Source organism: Camponotus vicinus, unplaced genomic scaffold (genome assembly GCF_025532165.1).
Source record: "Camponotus vicinus isolate PSW18456_S1 unplaced genomic scaffold, iyCamVici1.0 SCAF_10, whole genome shotgun sequence".
Classification (NCBI taxonomy): domain Eukaryota; kingdom Metazoa; phylum Arthropoda; class Insecta; order Hymenoptera; family Formicidae; genus Camponotus; species Camponotus vicinus.
The window spans coordinates 13,898,111-13,921,682 of NW_028141946.1; the positions used below are offsets into that span (position 1 = coordinate 13,898,111).

At 37.6% G+C, this 23,572-nt stretch overlaps 1 protein-coding gene and 1 long non-coding RNA gene across 2 annotated transcripts in view; one reads left to right on the top strand and one right to left on the bottom strand.

Annotated features, from left to right (window-relative positions):
* Window positions 1-23,572, top strand: part of LOC145960914 (uncharacterized) — a 183,354-nt gene that overhangs the window by 19,716 nt on the left and 140,066 nt on the right. The gene's annotated exons all lie outside the window — the stretch shown is intronic.
* Window positions 1-23,572, bottom strand: part of LOC145960912 (uncharacterized) — a 51,788-nt gene that overhangs the window by 19,170 nt on the left and 9,046 nt on the right. The window contains exons 3-5 of the mRNA XM_083080638.1: window positions 9,527-9,682; window positions 9,165-9,333; window positions 8,300-8,498 (exon numbers count right to left, since the gene is read on the bottom strand). Of these exons, the coding sequence (XP_082936764.1) occupies window positions 8,300-8,498; window positions 9,165-9,333; window positions 9,527-9,666 (508 nt within the window). The 5' untranslated portion in view covers window positions 9,667-9,682. The remainder of the gene's footprint in view (window positions 1-8,299; window positions 8,499-9,164; window positions 9,334-9,526; window positions 9,683-23,572) is intronic.

Sequence of the window (23,572 nt, forward strand, 5' to 3'; positions counted from 1 at the left end):
GGATCTATTTACGAAAGGAAGTCATCATAAGAACTCAGCGTTATACTCATTTCGCAAAATCTTTTCCATCAGGGACGTGGACAGCGCGACATATCTCTCAACGCGAATTATATAGTAGTTTTCAAAAATCCGCGCGATCGTGCGCAAATTCGTCATTTAGCGCGTCAGGTATATCCCGACGATCCAAAATTTATGGAAGAAGCGTACTACGACGCTACCTCGAAGCCGCATGGATATTTATTGTCGCTCGATTTGAAACAATCGACTCCAGACGAATACCGATTTCGCACGTGTATCTTTCCGGAGGATACTCTACATTACGTCTACATACCACGTAAATCTGTCATTAGAGCCGGAAGCGTATAAGAGAAAGGTATTCGCAGCCGCGAGTTATAGTTGTGCGATTACGACGCAATGGTGAAAAAAGCAGGCCCTAACAAAATATCATCGACGGCGACATCGAGGATAAATTTATCGAATAGCGCGGTAAAGACTGCGAAACGTTGCATCGGAGAGAGGAACCTGTGTCTCTTGAAAACTTTATGCTATTTGAAAAAAAATCAAAGAGCGGCATTCTTACGCGATGCCGACAATAAATTTGTAAAGTGTATTCAGGAGTGTATTTTCAATACGCTCGAAGGTAACGTACCGCTCGAATCTAACGAAAAAAAGCGCTTGTCCAAGCATAAAACGACTTTACGACGCATCGCGGCGAAGCGGGGTAATTTGAAGACTAAAAGAAATCTGTTGGTACAACGCGGAGGATTTTTACCCTATATTATCGGTCCTATACTCGGTGCTTTATTATCACGAATTATCGGCGAGTGAAAAAAAATACAATTCTTTATATCCATTGCGAGAAAAAAATAATAATAATATTTGGAAAAGTATTAAAAATGGAAAAGGCTAAAAAAATGGTTTTAATTTCTACGGAAAATCTCGAAAAAATGCAACGAATGCAGCAGCAGCAACAAAATCAACAGTCGGAAAATGTTAATAATACGGAAAATGATAATAATAAATCTGTACGGACACCGGGAACCCCTCTATCGCGACTCGATGCGGAGATGTGTCGTATTCTCAATCTCTCGACTCCCATCGACGAGGGTGAAAGATGGAAAATGTATAAAGAAGTACTTCAACGTTATCTTTACTTTGTTCGAGATGCAAAAAAGCGTTTTCACAAAGATTCGCGTGGGGCTTTAAACGGCGACGCCGATGATAAAACCGAGCAGGACGAGGACATGTACTTGGAAGATGACGATACCGCTGAATTTACGCGTACTTTAATTAGTAGCGTTGGAGATGGGGGTGACGCTAATAGTTTCGGGAAAAAACGCGATCAATCGGCGGAAATGATTAAAAATATAATCGAAAGTGTGCCGAAAACTTATCGCTACAAAGCTCACACGCTATTGAAATATTTACTCGATGCCCCGTCGTCAAAGATCGGTTGGGATAGACAAGGACTCGTGACTATAAACGGTGCGGTTGTAGCGGGTTCGAATATTAGCGATCTCATAAATGACGCGATACGCAAGAGAAAAACAGTAAAAGCAATCAGAAGAGTTCAGTTTGCGCGATTACTGCACGACATAAACACACCTTCCAGTCTCATAGGAAATCGTAGTTTTTTACACGCGGGCAAAATAGCTCGTCGTATTAAAAGCAGCGAATTAGCAGCTGTTACTTCCACTCCGAAAACTCGTCGTTCACGCAGCAGGTTAAACGAGACGGATGTATCCGAAGGAGATACGGTATTTATATCTGCCGATGAGGATGAGGATGAGGCCGATAAAACATTAGCAAGTAAGGACGAGAATTCCCCGACAAAGAAAGCAAGAGGTTTATTCGGTTGGAGCAAATTCTAATAAGATGGAACTCGAAAAATTATATTACGATCCTTCGCACTACGCGGGTTATTCAGCGACGGTCAATTTATCACGAGCGGCTAAGCCGAATTTCTCGCGTAACGAGGTTGTCGACTGGCTTAAATCGCAAGACGCGTACACGCTGCATCGTCCAGTACGACGAAAATTTCCGCGTTTACATTATAACGTGACAAATATCGATGATTTATGGGAGGCGGATTTAATCGATCTTCGTAATCTTAAGAATTATAACGACGGATATTCCTATCTACTGGTGGTTATCGATGTACTTAGCAAATTTGCTTGGGTAGAACCTTTGCGCGATAAAACTTCGGCGTGCGTGATAAAGGCCTTTCAGAACATATTCTCGAGAAACAAAAAACGTTTACCCGTATACCTACAAACCGACAAAGGTAAAGAATTTATCGCCATTACTGTACAAAAATTTTTAAAAGAAAAAAACATCTGTTTCCGCGTAGCTCGTAATCCTGATATTAAAGCAGCTATAGTCGAGCGTTTCAATAGAACACTTAAGGAGAGGATGTGGCGTTATTTTACGCATAAAAATACTCGTCGTTATATCGATATTTTGCAGGATATTATTCGCGCTTACAATCATACTCGTCATTCTAGCATTAAAATGCAACCCGCGGCCGTTACGTTGGAAAATGCACGTATCGCGCGAGAAAATATGAATCGGCGTTGGAATATCAATGATGATGATGATGATGATGCTGGAGGGAGAAAAAATCGCGGACGCAAACAAAAGTGTAAATACAAAGCGGGCGAACTCGTACGCATCAGTAGAGCAAAAGCGGCGTTTGAGAAAGGATACGAGGCTGGTTGGAGCGAAGAAATATTTCGAATTCATCGCGTTCTCGAATGGAAAAGACCTCCTGTATACGAACTAAGTGATTTACAGGGCGAGGTTATAGACGGGATTTTTTACGAGCAAGAATTAACACATGTTATTAAAGACTTGCGAGAGGGAGAATTTATCGTAGACCGTGTGATAAAAACCAAGGGACGAGGTAACAATAAACAATTACTAGTTAGTTGACGGAGATATCCTTCTAAATTCGATTCTTGGATACCAGCCTCGAGTTTAATATCAAAATGAGAGGGGAAGAATTTTACATAATCCTCCCGAGCAATAGTAGCATGCGATATTTTCCGGAAAATAAAACAACGTGTTTCATCACCGAATTACCTCAACGTATAGACTTAAGCGGTCGTTGGGAAGTAGCGCTCACGGAGATCCAGTTTCCGTGTAGCTTTTTACATATACGATCTGGAGAAGGTACATTACAATTCCTCCATGTTAGAAGGAAGAACGAAGAGATAATTCCTGTAGACGATGCCGAAGTACCGTCAGGCGTTTATTCAAATATACGCGATATTATAGAAACGATGAATTACGCGTCCAAATTGGTAAACTCGCATATCGTTTGGGAATTAAAAGTCGGAGGTAGAGTTGTTGCGAAACTTTCTTGCGTAGAAGAGAAATGCGACATGGTCCATTACGTATATTTTTCCGACAAACTTTGTCGAATACTCGGTTTTGATATAGACGGTAAAAAACGTTCACGCTTACTTTTCCCGTCATTTCTTTTTGCGCTCGAGGATGCTACCGGCGATATAATAGCTGACAAACCAGCTAGCTTGTTGCGAGGCATTCCCGACAAACTTTTCGTCTACTGTGACATTTGCGAGCCTTATATCACGGGTGACAATCGCCCCTTCTTCGAATAGTCACGCACAATGCTAGAAATAATTATTCGTTTGCATCTAGCCAGATAACCCATTTTTCGCCCGCACAATACATCGCTTTGCGTCAAACATGTTTCCGAACAATCGAAATAGATATAAGAGATCAACTGGGGGAAGGTATATCATTCGAATTCGGAACGTTGACTGTGACTTTGCACTTTAGACGTATCGATTAGATATTATAAAATACACAGAATCTGCGAAAGAGAAAAAGTGCATTTGACCGTTCATTATTATTATTATTAATGGACTATTACTCGGTATATCGCGACGAATTACAGAACGGAGGCGGTCGCGGCGGCGGAATCCCGCAAGTTTTCGTCGGATCGCCCTATCAGCGCGGTCACGGAATCGGCTGTTTTCTCGGGGGATTATTCAGACGTGTACTACCATATTTAGGTAAAGCCGCGCGAGCTGTGGGGAAAGAAGCTTTACGAGCCGGCATTAATGTAATCGAAGATGTCGAAAACAATACGCCATTTAAGGTAGCGGTCAAACACCGTTTTGAAGAATCGCGAGACAAACTCAAGAGAAAAGCCAAAGAAAAAATAAGTAGTCTAATGAAGGGCTCGGGATATAAGTCTGATGCGAAAATGCATGTAGCTCAATTCCCTTTTGTCGGGCTTGATAATCACATCGCACGATCCTCAATAACATCGGCTCGTAAGCGACGACGGACGAGTAAGAAAATCAAAGCGGTTGGGAAAAAAAGAACGAGTACAAAAGCACAGAGAAATAAAAAGAAGAAGAAAAGTCGTACGGTTGTGAAAAAAAGACTTAAGACGTCTGCGAAACGACGTAAAATCGGTAAAAAACGTACCGTATCCGATATATTTTCTTAAGCGGTTATATTCGTAGCATTCTAATTTAACGACGGTGGCGAGCGACGGACGACAGCGAGCAATTTGCGATAAAGAAATATGTCTTTTCTTCACACGCATTCGAGCGAGTGTTTAAAGAGCGAACTAGATCTCTTCTCTCTACCGCCTACGCAAACTAGCATCGAAAATTCGCAATGGATTCATTACAAACCCGTGACCTCTCTCTCGGACGACTCGCCGATAGAATTCGTCATCCCCGGACACGGAGAAGAATATTTAGATCTCACGCACACCATGCTGAGTCTTCGTCTACGTGTAGAAATAAACGTCGATTCCACGAGACAGGCTTCAGGAACAAGCGCCGAAAGAATAGCCGTAGGCCCTGTAAATCATTTGCTTCATTCTATCTTCAATCAAATCGACGTGTATTTCAATCAAAAGCTCGTGTCGCCTCCAAACTTACGCGTACCGAGCGTACATAGAGGCGTTGTTAAATTATTCTTCACCCGCAAAAACTTCCCATCTAACTTCATGTCTATGGGACATGGATGCACCTGGACACATGGACGATCTGTTGGAATCAAATCCCGGCAATCCCGCTCTCGCGAGACGCGCTCGTTACATTTCCGGAGGAAAGGCGTTAGATCTCGTAGGACATCTCCATTGCGACGTTTTCAATCAAGACAAATTTTTAATTAACGGTGTAGAAGTACGGTTGAGATTCGTTCGTTCGAAAGATTCGTTCTGCCTCATGGAAAGTAGCGGAACATCGAAAATTCACATTCTCGATGCTACCCTGCTCGTTAGATAATGTAATACTCGGTCAATTACCGAAGCGAGTAATAGTCGGTTTCGTTAGTAATAAAGCGTTTAACGGCGACAGAAAATTAAATCCGTTTAATTTCAAAAACTCTTTTCACTGTACGTCGATGGCACGCAAATTCCCAGTAGACCTTTGCAACCAGCTTTCTCCGTGGATGAACCGCTTTACATCGAAGCTTATCAAACGCTTTTCTCGGGGACGGGCATTCATTTTTTGAACGAAGGAAATTCTATAAGCAGAGACGATTATTTCAAAGGATATACTTTATTCGCTTTTGATCTTACTCCCGATCTATCCGCTAATTGCGCTGGACATTGGAATCTCGTCAAACATGGTAGTTTACGATTAGAAGTGCGATTCGTAAAGGCACTTTCCGAGACGGTTAATTGTATTATCTATGCCGAATTCGATAATGTCATAGAAATCGACTCGTCTCGTCAGGTCATCGTCGATTTTTCAGGGTAAATTCTGTATAGACGCTTAAAATTGTTCCCCCTCTACTTCGCTCAAAACTCCGACATCAGTGCGCAACGTTTCGAAAAATATTCAGTTTCGTTGGAGACACGCTCGGCGTCGTTGTTTCACATAGAGCTTCGCGTCGAATCACGTAAGTTTTTCGTAAGATGGATGTAGTCGTCGATATTCAGGGTTTCCGCGATGCGAGGAAAAAGTTTATCCCTAAGGAGGTTGCTGTTGTAGCGATTGACGCTCCAATCGTCATTGGATTATGATACCGCCGCATTCGTTTGCCGAATTACCCGAAAAAATAAGACAAGAAAACAACTGGTTCACGCGAAATCATCACGGCATTGAATGGTTCGATGGCGAAACTAATCCGAAATATTTTACATCGCAACTGCGGCAAATTGCAAGATGCGTGCGTCACATTTATGTTAGAGGAAACGAGAAAGCGAGTTATTTGAGGAATCTACGTTCTAGAAATATATATAATTTGGAAGGCATCTCACCGGCATTCAAAAATCTGACGGTAGAAGAGTGCGGACATCACGGATTTCGAAAATTCAGAATCTTTCATTGCGCATTACGCAACGCTTACAAATTAAAAAGCTGGATTGTTGCGCAAAATAATTTCAGCAGCGAGGGAGACAGCATTACTCAAAGGACTTGCAGTTCTCCCGAAATTTTGATAGTAAGACGACGACGACGACGACGACGACGACGACGACGACGACGAAAATGAAAATATTAAAGCACAATCAAATAATAAAATAGATAAGAAAAATCTGCAAAAATCGAACGTACGGCTATTAACCGCCCCACGCAAACAGAAAATCCGTTAGCTGTACAACCCGAAAACAAGCCACCAAAAGAAATTATTCAAATAATACCGCTTGTTCGCTCGTCTTCGCTGCAAACAGATGGACTCTCGCGAAATTCTGCAAGCATTGCGTCAGCTAGATGTCAAACATATGGGAGTCTATCTCGCCGACAGATTGCCGATGGTGTGGACGAGGTTGACGGCCATCGTCGCTAATACGGACAATCATAATCGCCCTAGAGAACACTGGATCGCTTTCTTCCTCGACGAAGACGGTACAGGGACATACTTCGATAGCTACGGAATACCGCCCTTGTATCCGGGTTTTTTCCTACGTCTCCGACGAAATTCCAACATTTATCGATGGAATACCGAACAACTACAAGGGCTTTTCTCTCAAACCTGCGGACTCTACAGTTGTGTATTTTTATATTATATGTGCAGCGGTTACGATCTCGATGGATTTCTTATAGTCTTTTTTCCGAAAATTGCGAATATAACGATCATTTAATCGTAGAATTATTTCATAAAATTTTTCTTCGCGAAAAGAAACATGAAAAATATAATGTTAATTAATAGCGTGTTTAAAATTGTAAGAAAATATAAAAAATATTTTTGCGAAGTACTATGAATTGTATGCGGGCATATTAATAAATGTGAAAATTTTTTATCTTAATTCGTGTTTAATACTTTTAGCTTTTCCCTTCTTCTTTTATAACACCCTCGCCTTGCGTTCAATCATCCGCATGTTCATCTTTTTACCTCTGTAGTGCAATGTAGTCTAATTATAATAATTATTGTCTCGTGGCGAGACTTTGTCTTTTCCGATAAAGCGCGTCATGAACCGTTCGAGCGGAGGGTCTTGTTTCGATATTCCATAGCGGGCCCCGAGACGGAGTGGGGAGGTAAGGATTGTTTCCTCGAGACATATACCGCCGGCTACCCTCCGAAAGTCGGTAGGCGGGGGGTTCGTTCTGCCAAGACGTAGCGAGAGCGACTGAGGGCTAGGTAACGGGAATTTGCCTCGGATATATAAGTATATATTATATATATTTACTTATATATATATATATATATATATATATTATATATATAATTTTTGTATTTTTATATAGCGATAGAAGGTTATATTAAAAGTAATTTCGGAACTTATATATATATATATATATGTATACTATGAATATGTATATGTATATGAATATGTATGCGTATATGTATATGTATATGGAAACGTATATGTGATATGTACAGTGTCGTCAACTTGTAAAAAATATTTGGGGGGGTGGGCAAATAATTCAAGATATATTTCACACACACAAATGATACATTTTTTAAAATAATGTTTATATTACTTTAAAAGGATATAAAAAGAAAATAAACAAAATTAAGAAATAGTAATTTTATTGTCATAATCAGAAATTGTTTAAAATGAAGTATATTAGGTATTGATATAATAAAGGAAAGGAATAGTCTCTTTGGCGAAAGCTGAGGACTTCAAACAAGTGTTTTTTTTAATATGCACTTTGTTGCAAACTTAAAAGCAAACAAATTTGTCTTATTTAACCTTTCTGTAACTTTTACCAGTTGCAAGATATTTGCTTTGACATTTATAAATGGACACGCTATGTACTATACATATGTATATACAAACCACATACACACACACACACATATATAAATATCATAGGAACTTACACATACACACACACATATATAAATATCATATGGAACTTACCAACTCGTGTTGATGTAGTCATAAACTCACTAAATGTAACTATTTCCGGTTCTATATTTACATCAGATTTTGTTTGATTATAAGCTCCTAAATTTGATATTATTGTGTTATTCTGAATTTGTAATTCATAGGGAACGTTTCCATTATTGAATCTAGCGATTTTTGATGTCCGAGCCTGTACACCGTCCAAATGAATAATCTATTGCAAAAAAGATGTAACTAATTATATATAAAAATACATACAAATATTATGCGTATTAATTTTTATTAAGTACAAAAATATATAAGTAAACTTAAATTTCAACCCAATCACAATCGCGTATACTGGGGGGTAAGAAGAATTAAAGAGGATTATTTATCTGTGTATCAATTAGATTCTCGAATTGAGAACGTTAATACATATTTAATATTTATGCCTCAGCACACATTTTTCGTTCTCGTAGATATCTTAAATTTCTGCGAGACGTACGCACTTGCATCGCGGTTTGGCTCTTAATAGATCATTTTATATATTTATGATTTATGTTTAAGCTTAAATTTATATGTAATATAATTATTTCTCATTTATTATTTTTAATTATACATGTTATTATACACGTTATTGTTATTATTATTGTTATTATACGTTATTGTAATGATTATTATTATATATTATATACATATAAGGTAAAGATTATTGTGGTACAAGAAATTAGAAAATAAGAATTAAAAAATATGAAATTAAAATTAAATTATAATAAAAAATTAAAATTATATTAAATTAAAAACCAAAAAATAAGAATTATATAAAAATTTTGAAATTAAAATTAAATTATAATAAAAAATTAAAATTAGATTAAATTAGAAAATAAGAATTATTATTTACGTGATTTAATTTAATATGATCTTGAACGTATTCGACATCATCGTTCCATACAATTACTTGAATACGTTTTCCTGTCCCGTTATTTAAATAAAATTTAAATATCTTATATTGCAATTTGTCTCCTACATATTTTGGTGCTTCAACGCTGTCTACATATCCTATTATTTCTCTATAAACGTAATAGAATAGTTAATAATCTCTCTGTCTTTCTCTCTCTCTCTCTCTCTCTCTCTCTCTCTCTCTCTCTCTCTTTCTCATTCTTTCACGCACTTTTTTTTATAGATTATATTTCAAATAATTTTAGATCGTAATATTTTACTATATATACTTTTATTAAAGAAATTAAATTGTAATATACTCACACTGTAGAATCATAAATTTTTATATTATCTATTACTTCATTTGATGAGAGTAATTCCATCCCATCTAGATGTTCAAATTCCGTCCTGTTTGTTTCATCATCAATTTTGTATGAGCATTCTGGTATTTCTTCCTTCGACATGTTTTCTTTATATTTACTATACAATTATAAATAAAATGTAAATAATTTTTTACTTATAAATATAATAGATGTATACATAATTATCACTTATTTTTATAATATATGTCTATGCATTTTTAATATATATTTTTTAACATGTATTTTTCTAATATAAAATTAAGTTCAAAACATTTACATATAATAGAATCATTTAGATATTAAATTATATTAAAAAGTTTCAAAATATTTCTTTATACACATAATTTTTAATACAAGTATTATCTCTTTGATTACCAAGAAAAACTTTCAATGATTCCCAAGAACGAACTCGCGAGAAAGCAACATAAAGTTGACCATGATTAAAAACATCTTTACGAAGATCTATGCCTACTCTATCAAACGTCTGTCCTTGTGATTTATTGATAGTCATAGCAAAAGCTAATTTTACAGGAAATTGTCTTCTTGAAAAAGTAAAACATTTTCACAATATAATGTTATACGATTTAGAAAAACAATATCTCCTGTTTTATCATCTGTTAAGATTCTACATTTCAACAAATGATCAGTAAGTTCTATAACCATTAATCTAATACCATTGCAAAGACCTTCATTGATACTAAGATTTCTAATCAACATAATAATACAATTTGGTTTTAATCATAATTCATATGGAGGAAGAGATGATGGAGACAAACTATTTAAATATTCTGGTAACAAAGCTTCACCAATATCACAATTGTCTCCACAATTTACAGTACTATCTATACTTGTATAAATTCGTTCACCAGTTATATCTAACAATTCTACAACTCTTTTATTAATTTCATCTACATCAATATTTCTTGCAGAAAGTATAGCACGTTTAGCTATTTTATTAAATTCCTTTTTTCGTATTAAATCTCCATATATATGTTCTATAATATCAACATCAATAGGTGCTATACAACAGTCAGGAATTTGTATATTATCATTAGAATCATTCAATATACCATCTCCTATATCCAACAGAAATTTTGCAAATTCATTTTCTTCTTTATGAACTCGCATATTTTTTTTTAAAGAAAAAGTTAAAAAATATTCCAAACAGGACTAAATTTAATAGAAAGATTCACGATTTCAGTTCGAGTAGCATGTATCTTAATAGGTAAAAGTTGTCTAAAATCACCAGCTAATAAAACAATTTTTCCGCCAAAAGGTAAATCATTATTCATAATATCACGTAATGTTCTATCCATAATTTCTAAAGCATATCGTGGTGCCATTGGTGCTTCATCCCAAATAAAAATATCTGTTTCAAACAAATATTGAGCTTCCTTTGACTGAATTTTAATAGCAGATGATGAATCAGCAAATAATGGAACTGGTAATCCAAATGTCTTATGAACCGTTTTTCCAGCAGGCAATAAGGTTGCTGCAATGCCAGTAAAAGCCATCATACATACACGTTTATTCCGAATTTTAGCTAAATAATAAATAGTTGTATATATAAATGTTTTACCTGATCCACCTGGTCCATCAATATAGAAACAATTATTATTAATTTGACTATTATTAATATTATTATCCAATTTATTTAATACAAGGTCAACTGTTTCTTTTTGTTTAGTATTTAATTGTTCATATTGTTTAGTGCCAATATTCATAGCTTGATCAAGACTTATAAAATCAATTTCTTCATTATTTTCTGGCAATTGTTCCATTTGTGGAAAATCAGCAAAAGTCTTACCTTCAGCATTAAGCATAATATTAATCCGCATGTATGCTTTCTTTTGTCCATGTAAAATACCTAACTGTCGAATATAATCTTCTGACATTGCGAGTTTAAAGCTTTCCCATAACTCTTCTGGATGTAATGGTTGACAATGTAACAATATACGTACAAATAATCTACGAAGTTGTCGTGGCATCATCCACCCAACAGCTTCATTCATAGTTTGTTTCCATTCATCATCATCTTCAATTAAACCTAAAGCCAGACATGTCGCTGAAAACGACTGATAAAATTGTCCATTAACAGTTCTTAAATCATTAAAACTTGTAGCTCCTTTTACTGTAAGTAGTAATAATCGTAAATGAAATAATTCTATTTGAGTTGGATTAACGGAATACATTCGTCCTATGCAATTATAATGACTTTTACGTGACCCAACGTGATACATTTCTACCATTAACTTTTTCTTTTTTGAAAGTATAATAACGTGGAATTTCTATATATAAATATTGTTTTGCTTCTTCATCACGTGAGTTCAATGAGAAATAATCTATTAACATAGTAACTTGATTTAAAGCAGCGGTCATTGCATCTTCAGTGAATTCATTTTCAATTATAATATTATGTTCATTAGGAAGATGAACTGGCAAACGAATTATACTATGACTTTTATCCTGTAATTTTTTTCCAAGTATACGCCAACTGGCTTCTACAGGTCCAACATATCGAGCTTCAATATAATTGTGTATCTCATCATGATCAATAATTACATTTTCAGTTATCGGTTCAATATTTATAACAGCAACATCATGTCCCTTATAAATATATTTATATAAATATTTATCTGATTTAATACTTGAAACTACCTCAACATTAATATGACAATTAAATATAATCGATAAAATAGGACAATATGGGACAATGTAACGATTATCAACTATATATTTTCCAGGACGTTCAAAATTTTTACCATTATTTCGTCTACGATAATAAGGATAAGCATCTTCATCCATTTTAGTCTCTTCCAAATAAGGTTTTGGATAATGTTTTGAACACCGACCATCTATCAAACACCAATCGCCACAAGGCCCATGAATCATATGTCTCATAACTATATCATGTAAAACACGATTTTCAGACGGATCAGGAATTTCAGCAGAAATATATTTATCAACAATCTGTGGTGTAGTTATTTTATAATTGTATTTTAAAGTAATTAATATATGAACATGTGGCAAACCACGTTTTTGAAATTCAATAACATATACAAACGCTGCTACTTCACCAAAAAAATTTTGTTTAATAATTAAATCGATTAAATAATCTTTTTTAATATTAAAAACTCGAGCGCTAATATCAGGTCTGTCAGCAGCTTGTTGGCCTGGCAAAAGATTTTCTTCAATTTCTCGCCATTTTGGATTACAAGTCATTGTAATAAACAGATCAGGTTTACCAAATTTACTAACAATAGCCATTGCATCTTGATTTTGTAACATATTACGTGGTGAACCAATAAATGTGGAAGGAAGTATGACCATTTTACCAATACGTCCTTTTAAATTATTTGCTGTAGTTTGTAAATAATCTCTTAAACTCTGATATGTTTCAGTACGTAATTCTTTCTGATGATTTTTACAATAATCAATCCTATCTTTTTCAATTTTTACATAATTATCTACAAGCCACTGTTGAAATAAACGACGACCTAATATAAAAACATTAAATTCATCACGAATCGCCATTCGATATTTAATATATTGTCCTCTAGTTATTCGTCTATTACTATTTAATTTTGTTAAATCACGATGCCATCCTTTAGTACCACATGGATAAAATAACGGATATACCCATGGTTCAACATTAGGATCCATAATACTAACTTTTTGTAAAGTTTTAGTATTTTTGTTACGTATTGTAACATATGAATCTGGAATTTCTCCATCAGCAGTTGTATAAAAAACAGCTGCAACTTCATTAGTTCTTTGAGGATTATATCGATGTCGATTCATACCAAGTTTTAAAGTAAATAATAATTGTAATTCTGGTAACGATTCACCAGATTCCATTATTAAACGCTGTTGAATTTTTAGTTCTTCACTCATCATTTGATATGATTGAGCAAATACATTATATTCACGCATTATATGTTCAAGATTTTGTACAATTTCAAAATCTAAATATGAGTTTTCACTAAGACGATAATTTATCGCTTCATTTGAATCCACAATAAAAAGTTGACCATAAGTAGGATTTTCATTTTTTGCAACATATAATGCTGTATTAATTTGATAATAAATTTGTCCTTGTATTTTGAAACAATATGGACCAGATCGTCTATCTTGTAAATTAATTAAATTAGCATTAAATGATGCAAATGAAAACGAACTATTATAACTACGAATATGTTGAAAAAAATTATTAGACTTTGTATGAGCTCCATCGAATAAAGAATAAAGAAATTGAGGAAGTTTTGGTAATGGTTGAATATAAACTGCACCATGATTACAACAATCATGGAATGAATTTCCCTTATTTAAAATTTTTTCAGCTGCGAAGTGTTTTGCATTACAATGAATACAATACACATCCATGGGACCAATATAATGTCCAATTACATCATTCATTAATATTGAATCACTATTTAAACGAGATTGATTTTTCTGCCGTGATCGATAACGAGATTGACGAGATTCTATAGAATGTTGTTGACACGTTGATGTAGTATCTATAGAGCTTTCTCCAATTACTTCAGTATCTAATTCTATAATACGATTATCGCGTATTGTACCAGAAATACGAACAGATTGTTGTTGCAATAATATATTATTTGTTAAATTATCTTCAACATTATCATTTAGTTCAATTATACGATTATCACATATTGTACCATCAATGCAATGAGTACTAATGTTAATGTCAATTGATTTCGACATATTACGTAATGTTTTTGCATTATGACAACGACGACGTTGATTTTCTGCATTTCTTTCACGACGTTGTTGTTTAAATTTTTCTTCTTCTTCTAAAGTACGCTTTATTTTTCGTTTTGGCATTTTGTAAAAATAAAAATATACTTTGTAATACAATAAAAATTTAATCTCTTAACTTTAAAAGTTTAAATAAGTACAAATATGTAATTATTATACCTTTATTATATAAATATATCTATATTAATTGAAAGTTGAAAAAATATATTGAAGAAATAGTGAAAGTTAAACGCATATGTGAACGCAGTTCTTTAAAAATAAACAGAAAGTTGAATAAATATATCTATATTAATTGAAAGTTGAAATTATATTAAGAAATAAGATTTAAAGTATTAATATCTTGTTTTTTTAATATTAATATGTATAAAAGAAAAAAATATATATGTATAATAGAAATAAATGCTAATTATTTTTTAACCAAACCAAACTAAATTCAATTTTTTTAATTATTAAAACTAAAAAAACAAAGTTCAATTCTTTAAATTAGATTAATATTTAATAATTGAATTTTGAATTTATCTGTATAAATTTACAAAATAATAACAATTGTCATAATTATAATCATCATTATCATCATCATTGTTATCATTACCATTATCACCATTCTTGACATTATTATCATCATCATTATCATTATCATCATCGTTGTCGTCGTCAACATAATCATTATCATTATCATCATCATAATCATCATTATTATCAACATCATTATTGTCATCAGAATCATAATCATAATTATTATCATCATCATTATTGTTTTATTATTAAACGTTGTACATACACAAACAGAAATAATTATTAAGTAATTTGACTAAAATAACTAAGAAGTATAACTAAAATAATTAATAAGTAATTTAAATTAACAATTAATAACATATAATTTATAATTAATTTTAAATATAGTTTTAAATATCTTACATATATTATTGAATAAAATTACACACATATATTATACACAATTATATTCTTATTTTATACACACTATTCTTATCTACTATTTTATACACAATTATCTTCTTTATCTTTCACTTATCGTCTATATTTTTCTTATGGACTTAAAAATGAAATAATAAATATTATTATCAAATAAAAAATGCTATATTACACAATATAATACAATAATTATAGATACCTTATATATATTTTCTCCCTTTTTCTCTGGTTCACTTTCTTTCTTCTTCCTTTTTCTTTATATCTTTTGTTCTTCTTGTTTATTCTTTTTTCTGTCTCCTTTTTGCGTAATAAAAATAAAGTTTTTATTTTTCATTTCATTTTCATTTTTTCTCTTTTAAAAAGAAATTTTTTTCAAAAATTTTCATCTTTAGAAATTAAGAGAATTATATCTTTTAATTCACAATTCAAGTAAAGTTTAATCTAATTTTCATTTAAAATGTAATTATAAATATTTGTTCAATAATAGAAATAAAACATAAGACGCTTGAGAAACGAACTGATCAACGAACCCTAATAATAGCGTGAGAAGAAATTATTGATAAAATATTAAATTGACATACAAAAGTCAAGGAAAAATAACTAATAAATACAATAAAAACAAACTCAAAATATATATAGTCAAACGTTTCGATCTATTTTACCTTTTAAGAAATAAAACATTTTCATATAAAATGAAAATCATACATATATTGATAAGAAAACATTAATAACATAACTAATATGTTCAAGTGATTATCATTTTTTTAAATTAAAATAATTAAATATTTAAACAAAGTATAATAAATTGTAACATAATGCATTTAATTTTATAGATATTATATCAGTGTGTTAATAACATTCTGTAGAATCTCATTAATCTCGTTATCGATCACGGCAGAAAAATCAACCTTGTTTAAGTAATAGTTACTCAATATCAATGAATGATGTAATTAAATATTATATTGTAAATTAAAATAATTAAATATTATATTGACCAATGGATATATATTGTATTCATTGTATTGCAAAACACTGCAGCTAAAAAAAATTTAAATAAGAGATACCCATTCCATGAATGTTATAATCATGATGCAGTTTATATTCAATTATTAATAAAACTTCCTCAATTTCTTTATTATTTATTTGATGAAGTTTATATAAAGTCTAATAATTTTTCTCAACATATTTGTAGTTATAATAATTCGTTTTCATTTGCATCGTTTAATGTTAATTTAATTAAATGACAAGATAGACCTGGTTCATATTGTTTTAAAAGAGACAAGGACAGATTTATTATCAAATTAATACAGCATTATATGCTGCAAAAAATGAAAATCCTACTTATGGTCAACTTTTTATTTTGGATTCCAATAAAGCGATAAATTATTGTCTTATTGTTAGTGAAAACTCATATTTAGATTTTGAAATTGTACAAAATCTTGTACATATAATACGTGAATATAATGTATTTGCTCAATCGTATCAAATGAGAACTAAAAACTCAATCGTATCAAATGAGAACTAAAAACTCAACAGCGTTTAGTAATGTAATCTAGTGAATCTACCAGAGTTCCAATTATTATGAAAGAGAAGTTAGGAATGCAGAAGGTATGGAAGGATGAGCATGTGAAGGGTAAAAACCAAGTCCTTTCTTTGCAAAAGCTGAAGAATAAAGATTTTATATATATATATATATATATATATATATATATATATTATATATATATATATATTGTGACCGTTAATTCTTTAAGGGCTAATGATTTTACGTGGCCGGTGTTTTTGGCCCACGGCACACCTTCGGCGCGATCTCCTTACATAACAAAAAAACGTTTCTCTCCAAAATCAAATATATGGGCGCCAGGTGCGGTAATTCGCACCGCTCTATAAAATTTACCGTATCGGCAGTACACAAAGAATGCAAAATTCTCAGAAAAATCGCGACGGACGCTCGACTAGCCCCGTCTCGAAATTGGCAGAGGGGGGGAGTCCGTGTTAACAGTTCACAAGGAAGGATCGAGAATACAAGGTGGCTGCAAATAAAACATAATATTATAATAACAAGAATTAATATATTTAACATATGAATAAATTTTAATGACAGACAGATTCGTGTAGATGCAAAGCGGTTTTATAATATTGATTATCCGATTATTAGCCGGCAGCGACGGGCCGGCATTCGAGCGCGATCACCGCGGTATCATATGTCACGCGGCAGAAAAGCATACAAGAAAAGTCCCGGAATTCCGCGCTAAACGAGACTTGTTAGAGTTTCGGCAGCTACGAATCCCCAAATAACTTTTAATAATGAGCACCGCGGTGTCGACTCCTTTAATGACATCCGTCCTTCGCGAATAGAAATAATTAATTATAATAATGGATCTACCCGCCGCACACGCAGTTAACAGAAGCGAATATAGATGCGAACCGATTATACAGATCTGCTGCTTCAACGAAAGAATTTAGCGACTACTAACGTATCTAACAGGAACGGTTGAATCTAGACACGAAAAACTATCAATAACAATAAAGTATCAAATGACTTGAGCCTCGGAAATATGCGAGCCGATGCCGCGATGTATTTGTCGGTTATTGGATATCGCAATCGCCTTTGTGTGTGAGCTCGTCGTTTCGAAAGTTTAACAGGCAAAGATTTTCACAAAATCACAATAAACGCAACAAGAAAGACAATTAATTTGACTGTCGGCGCATACTCGGGAGAGAGGGCACTTAATTTTATTTGAGCTCGAACAAGACATGTCAGCCGGCCGCCATACGTTAATGCGCAATTACCGAAAGCATGAATTCGTCTCACGAAAAGAATTTTTAACGGCAGCAATTCGGCAGCGATCCTGTTCGAGCTACTTCTACCTGATAATCTAAACGATAAACGGCCTGATGGGGTCGACGCTCGTCTCACCGATGACTCCGTGAGGTCCTCGGCGCTCTCGGCATCAGCGTGAGAAATCGATGGATTTCGGCCGTCGTACTCCTCGCCGGTCCGCCGAACAGTGACGAGCGGAAGGCCCGTCGGATTCACGCCGGCAAGTTAATGTGCAATTAGGCCACTTGTGGCGCTTCCGCTACCCTCAGGATCGTCACGCGTCTCAATGAATCCTGCGGCCTTCAGGGCCGTATTCGCGCCTGTCGCTCCCTGTCTCTTCTCTGATTATTTTTCTTGGCCCTCCTGTTGAAGCCCGGTGTGAGGGGTTTTTACGGTAGCCGCTCGCCGTAACTATTATGGTTCTTCGGTAGCGCTTAATTCGGCAACGGCTCCGTTTTCGGGGTTCCGGAGTTCGATCTCATTTCTCGGTCGACCTTCCCCGATTGTTCCTCGTACCTGCTGAGTATAGGGAGGTTTACAGGGGCGGCAGCGAAGTCTTAAATTGACGTTACAATTTTAGGAAAGTAGAAAGAGAGGTACTTAGCTCGGCGTTCTCCTTCCGGTCGGCGCCTCCGCTCGTCCCGTATCTCTTGGTCCGGTCTTCTGCGCCGTGTCGAGTCACCGGGTGAGATTCCGCTAGCGTCCCCCATTACAGTAGCGTCTAATCTTAATATTACTATCGCCATAATAAAAAAATAAATTTTTACGCAAGGGAGACGGGTCTACTCCCGCCCCCAAAATCCGCTCTCTCTCCCTAAATCAGGGGAGGACGAGGGCTCAAAAATTCCTCCCGGTTGGATCTCGCGATCCTTGTGACGTGCTGCCAGGCGTCACGTCACAACTCCCCCCTCCTAAGAGAGGACCGAGGAGGTCTCGGCTACCGACCAACGTCGACAGCCGTCAGCCTTTGAATGCTCCTAAATCTCCAAATTCAAAATTAGTCCACTCTCCTCCATAGCCGCGCCTGCAGTCATCCTCATACAGGTTACGAACACGCAACACCACAATGATCATGCGACCACAAAGCCAAAGCAGAGTACAACCGAAACAAGGAGGAGTTCTTATCCTAGAGGGCGTAACAGCAGGAAAGGGCTAGGAGGATAGAAACCTAAGAGATAGAAGACTAAGGCGATGCTGTGGTCCCTCAATCTATTTTTATTCTCCACCAGAGAGGAGCCGAAAAAAAAAAATGGTACCAAAGGAAGGCAGAAAAGAGCAAAAAAAAATATAATACATAGATGGAGGGGTTGGCGGCAGCTATTAATGTCCCAAATGTCCTCTGTCGGGGTGGTAGGGCCCCAGGTCTCTCCACTCCTCCCGGCATCTGGGGCAGGTCCGAAGGGTGACTCCGTCCCGACCACATCCATAGCAATACTGCCGGTTCCCCTTGGGCTACGGACAGGTGGAGTAACGATGGTCGGGGGAGCGGCAGTTCCAGCAGGTCGTGGAACCTCTGGTTGGTGGCCTAGCGGCCACTACCGCGCCCGAACGCTGTGGTTCTCCCACGAGCTGAGCGGCGGCACGACCTGTCTCCGGTGGAGGCGGAGATGGGGGAGTATGACCCCCCATCATCAGGCCGGGGCGCCTCAGAGAGGCTGACAGTAGGAGGCTTTGGCCTCTTCCCCTTCCGGGAGTGCTCCGGTGCACGGCAGCTATTGCGGATGGAGGGGTGTCCGCCTGGACCCCTTGGGACTGGGTGACGGCCGCTTCCGTCTGGGTACCCGCGTCTTGTGACTCCGGTGCGGCAACCCCGAATAGGCGTTGTCCCAGGGTCCTTCCTCCGGAGGCCTGGGTCCCCCGCTCTCTAGTACGGGGAAATTCCCGGACGGTCGCTCCTCGGGTGGTAGTGCGGCGGCGGTCCCTATTCTCTGCGAGGTCCCGGAGCTCTATCCAGAACCCCGGGTACCGCTCGTGTATTTCTTCGATGGCATCCCGGTATCGGAGCCTGAAAGTTCGCCACTCATCCATTTTTCGCTCGGTTTCCTCAACGCTTATACTTTCGGCAGCTATCTAGGGAGGCGGAACATGGTAGGGTTTAAGATCCTGCACGTGCACTTTACCCGCAAAATCGCCACTCAAATGGACGAGCTCACACACAACAGGCGAGAGCATGCGATCAATGCGAAAAGGTCCGTGGAATTTCGGTGATAACTTTGCGGCAATATTCTGTGCCGCTGACGATAAAACATGGTGGCGTTTTAATACTAGATAGCCAATCTGAAAAGCAACATTGCGTCGCTTCAAATCGTAATACGTGGCTTGTTTGCGGTAGGCCTGCTCTAAATTCTCGTCCACCCAGTCGTATAGAGTACGTAATCCTCTCATACGCTCGGACCAATCCGCGGTGTTCCGCGGTTCGATTTCAGCCGTCCCTCGGCAACGATCGCGTAAACTATTGGAGGGATCTAACTCTCGTCCTAAGTTTAAGAACGCGGGTGATGCTCCGATCGAGGAATGATGAGCCGTGTTATAGGCGAAACGAAAGTCTTTCAAGTGCTCATCCCACTCCTGATGGTCTCGATCCAGGAACGCGACAATCATTGTTTTTAAGACCCGATTCACTCGCTCTACGGGATTCGCTTGTGGGTGGTACGGCGGAATAGTGGTGAGTTAGATTCCGTGCTCTTCAGCGAACGTTTGCAATGTTCGGTTCGCGAATTCCGTGCCGTTGTCCGTAAGCAGGAACTTTGGCGTACCCCACCGCGAGACTACTTCCTCTAAAGCTTCACAAATCTTTTTCCCGTTAGCGGCGCGTAGCGGAAAACACTCTACCCACTTTGTAAATAAGTCCTGCACGACCAGGACGTATGTGAATCCGGATTTGCTTTTGGGAAACGGTCCCATTATATCGGCAGCAATGACAGTCCATGGGCCCTCTACGACGCGTCGGCCCATAAGTCCTGTCGGGGGAGCCTGTTCCACTTTCGTACGTTGACACGTGTCGCACCGCCTAACGTATCTCGCGACATCCCGAAACATGTTCGGCCAAAAGTACGCGACCGCGAGTCTCTGGAAGGTCTTTTCCACCCCTAAATGTCCGGACTGCGGCTCGTCATGCGCCTCTCTCAGAGCCTTCCCTCGCCGTTCCTGCGGTAGTACTAATTTCCACCGATCTAAATCCTCGACAATGTCCGACACGATCGCCCTCGGTCGACAGTAATACATTTGACCATCTACAACTCTCCAATCCGTATATCTTTTAGTTCGGTCAGATACCTCCCTGAAACGCCGGCGATATCGGCACTCATCTGCGGTATCGGCAGCTGAATCTGCTTCCGCGGCAACTAATACTTTAACCTCGGTATCACCTTCATACATTCTCGACAGAGCATCCGGTACGTGATGTAACGCGCCTTTTCTATGCACTATCTCGTAATCGTATTCGAGTAGCTCTAAGGCCCACCTTGCGAGTCGATCCGTAGGATTCTTAAGATTATGCAACCATCGCAGGCTACTGTGATCGGTTATTACCGTAAACTTATAACCCTCTAGATATGGTCGAAATTTCTTAATAGCCCATACGACAGCTAAGCACTCCTGTTCTGTGACGGAGTATTTCTTCTCCGGATCGGACAATGCTCTACTCGCGAAAGCTATAATATTTTCTTGTCCCTCGACTGTTTGCGTCAAAACTGCTCCTATCCCGACAGAACTCGCGTCTGTTTGCAAAACGAAGGGAAGATTAAAATCTGGACACGATAAGGTTGGAGCGGCCATCAAATGTGAACGGATCTGTTCAAAAGCACGGGCTTGATCTTCCGCCCATTCCCAACGTTGATTCTTTTTCAGTAATCTTGTTAGCGGTTCACTGAGAGTCGCGAATCGCGGGATAAAACGCCGATACCAGGACGACATACCTAGGAGCCGGCGTAACTGCTTAACATTCCGTGGTGGCGGGTATTCTAAAATGGGTTGAACTTTGTCAGGATCCACGGTCAGCCCGTCCCTTTGTACAACAAACCCGAGGTAGCGAACCTGTGAGCGACAAAACTCACATTTCGCCGGATTTATCGTGAGACCGGCAGCGAAGATTTTGTTTAATACACGTTCCAACCATTCCAAATGTTCGTCAAAAGTGGGCGTTACGATTACTATGTCGTCCAGGTACGCGAACGCGTGCGGTTCCATCTCCGGCCCGATTAATTTGTCTAATAAACGCTGGAATGTCGCGGGCGCTTCTGTCAGTCCGTAAGGCATTCGCGCGAAGTGGTATAATCCTTTCCCGGGTACGCTAAAGGCGGTGATCTCCCTGCTTTCCTTGGCCAGAGGTATTTGAAAATACGCCTGACTCAAGTCAAGAGTCGAGATGTACTTTGCCGATCTTAGTTTATCTAGAATGCCGTTCATGTTCGGCAGCGGATATGCATCCTTCTTGGACACGCTATTAACTCTTCGGAAGTCTAAACAAAATCTGTATTTCCCGTTAGATTTCTTTACCATGACGATAGGATTTGACCACTCACTAAAAGAAGGCTCTATAATTCCAGCCTCTAACATTTTATCCACTTCATCGCGAATAGCCTCCTGAACCTTAGGTGAGACTAAATAACATCGCTGCTTAATAGGTCGATGTTGGCCAACGTCAATAACATGCTCTGTAAGAGAAGTGACACCGGGGTTTTCGACAGCTATCGGTACCCTATTCTCCAAAAATGACTTTAGGCGTTCATTCTGCAAGGGTGTCAACTCGGGGAGTTCACAGCATATTCGCGATTCCTCGCTCTCCGACTCAAACGGATATCTCACGGCAGGACTATCTCTAAAATTCCATTCCGATAACTCATAATCCACAACTACGCCAAATTTTCGCAAAAAATCCATGCCGATTAAACACGAGACGGTCAAGTCCGGCAGCAAACAAGCGGAAATGGTACGAATTCGATCCCTTAGTCGAAACGATAGATCGACCTCCTCGCGCGCTCTCGCTATCTGCCCATTCGCGGTGCGAATCCGAGTAACTCGTTGCCGAGTAGGCAGATTCAACCTTCGAACAATTTTAATGGCCTCAGCCCCGAGGATCGTACGAGTCGATCCCGAATCGACGAGCGCCCTTAAAGGTTCCTTATTAATGGCAACGATAAGATAATGCAATGGTGGTAGCTCTAAAGAATCGGTGGGATCGACCATGTTCGAAGACAAGACTATCTCGCGCGTGGAGCTCGCGACGCGGGCCTCCCCTTCATTATTCAGAGTCGCAGCGGCCCTCCCTAACGACTCTCGGCCCCGTTTCCCGAACACGAGGGGCACGTTTTCACGGTGACATTCGCCTTGCCGCAACGGTAGCAGTATTGGCGGCGCGATTCCGAGCATTCACGCGCTATATGGCCGGTCTTTTCACAATTCCAACACTTCACCTTTCGGTTGGAAGTCACTGACTTGCTAGAAGTCGGAGCGGAAGTACCGGCGGTCGCG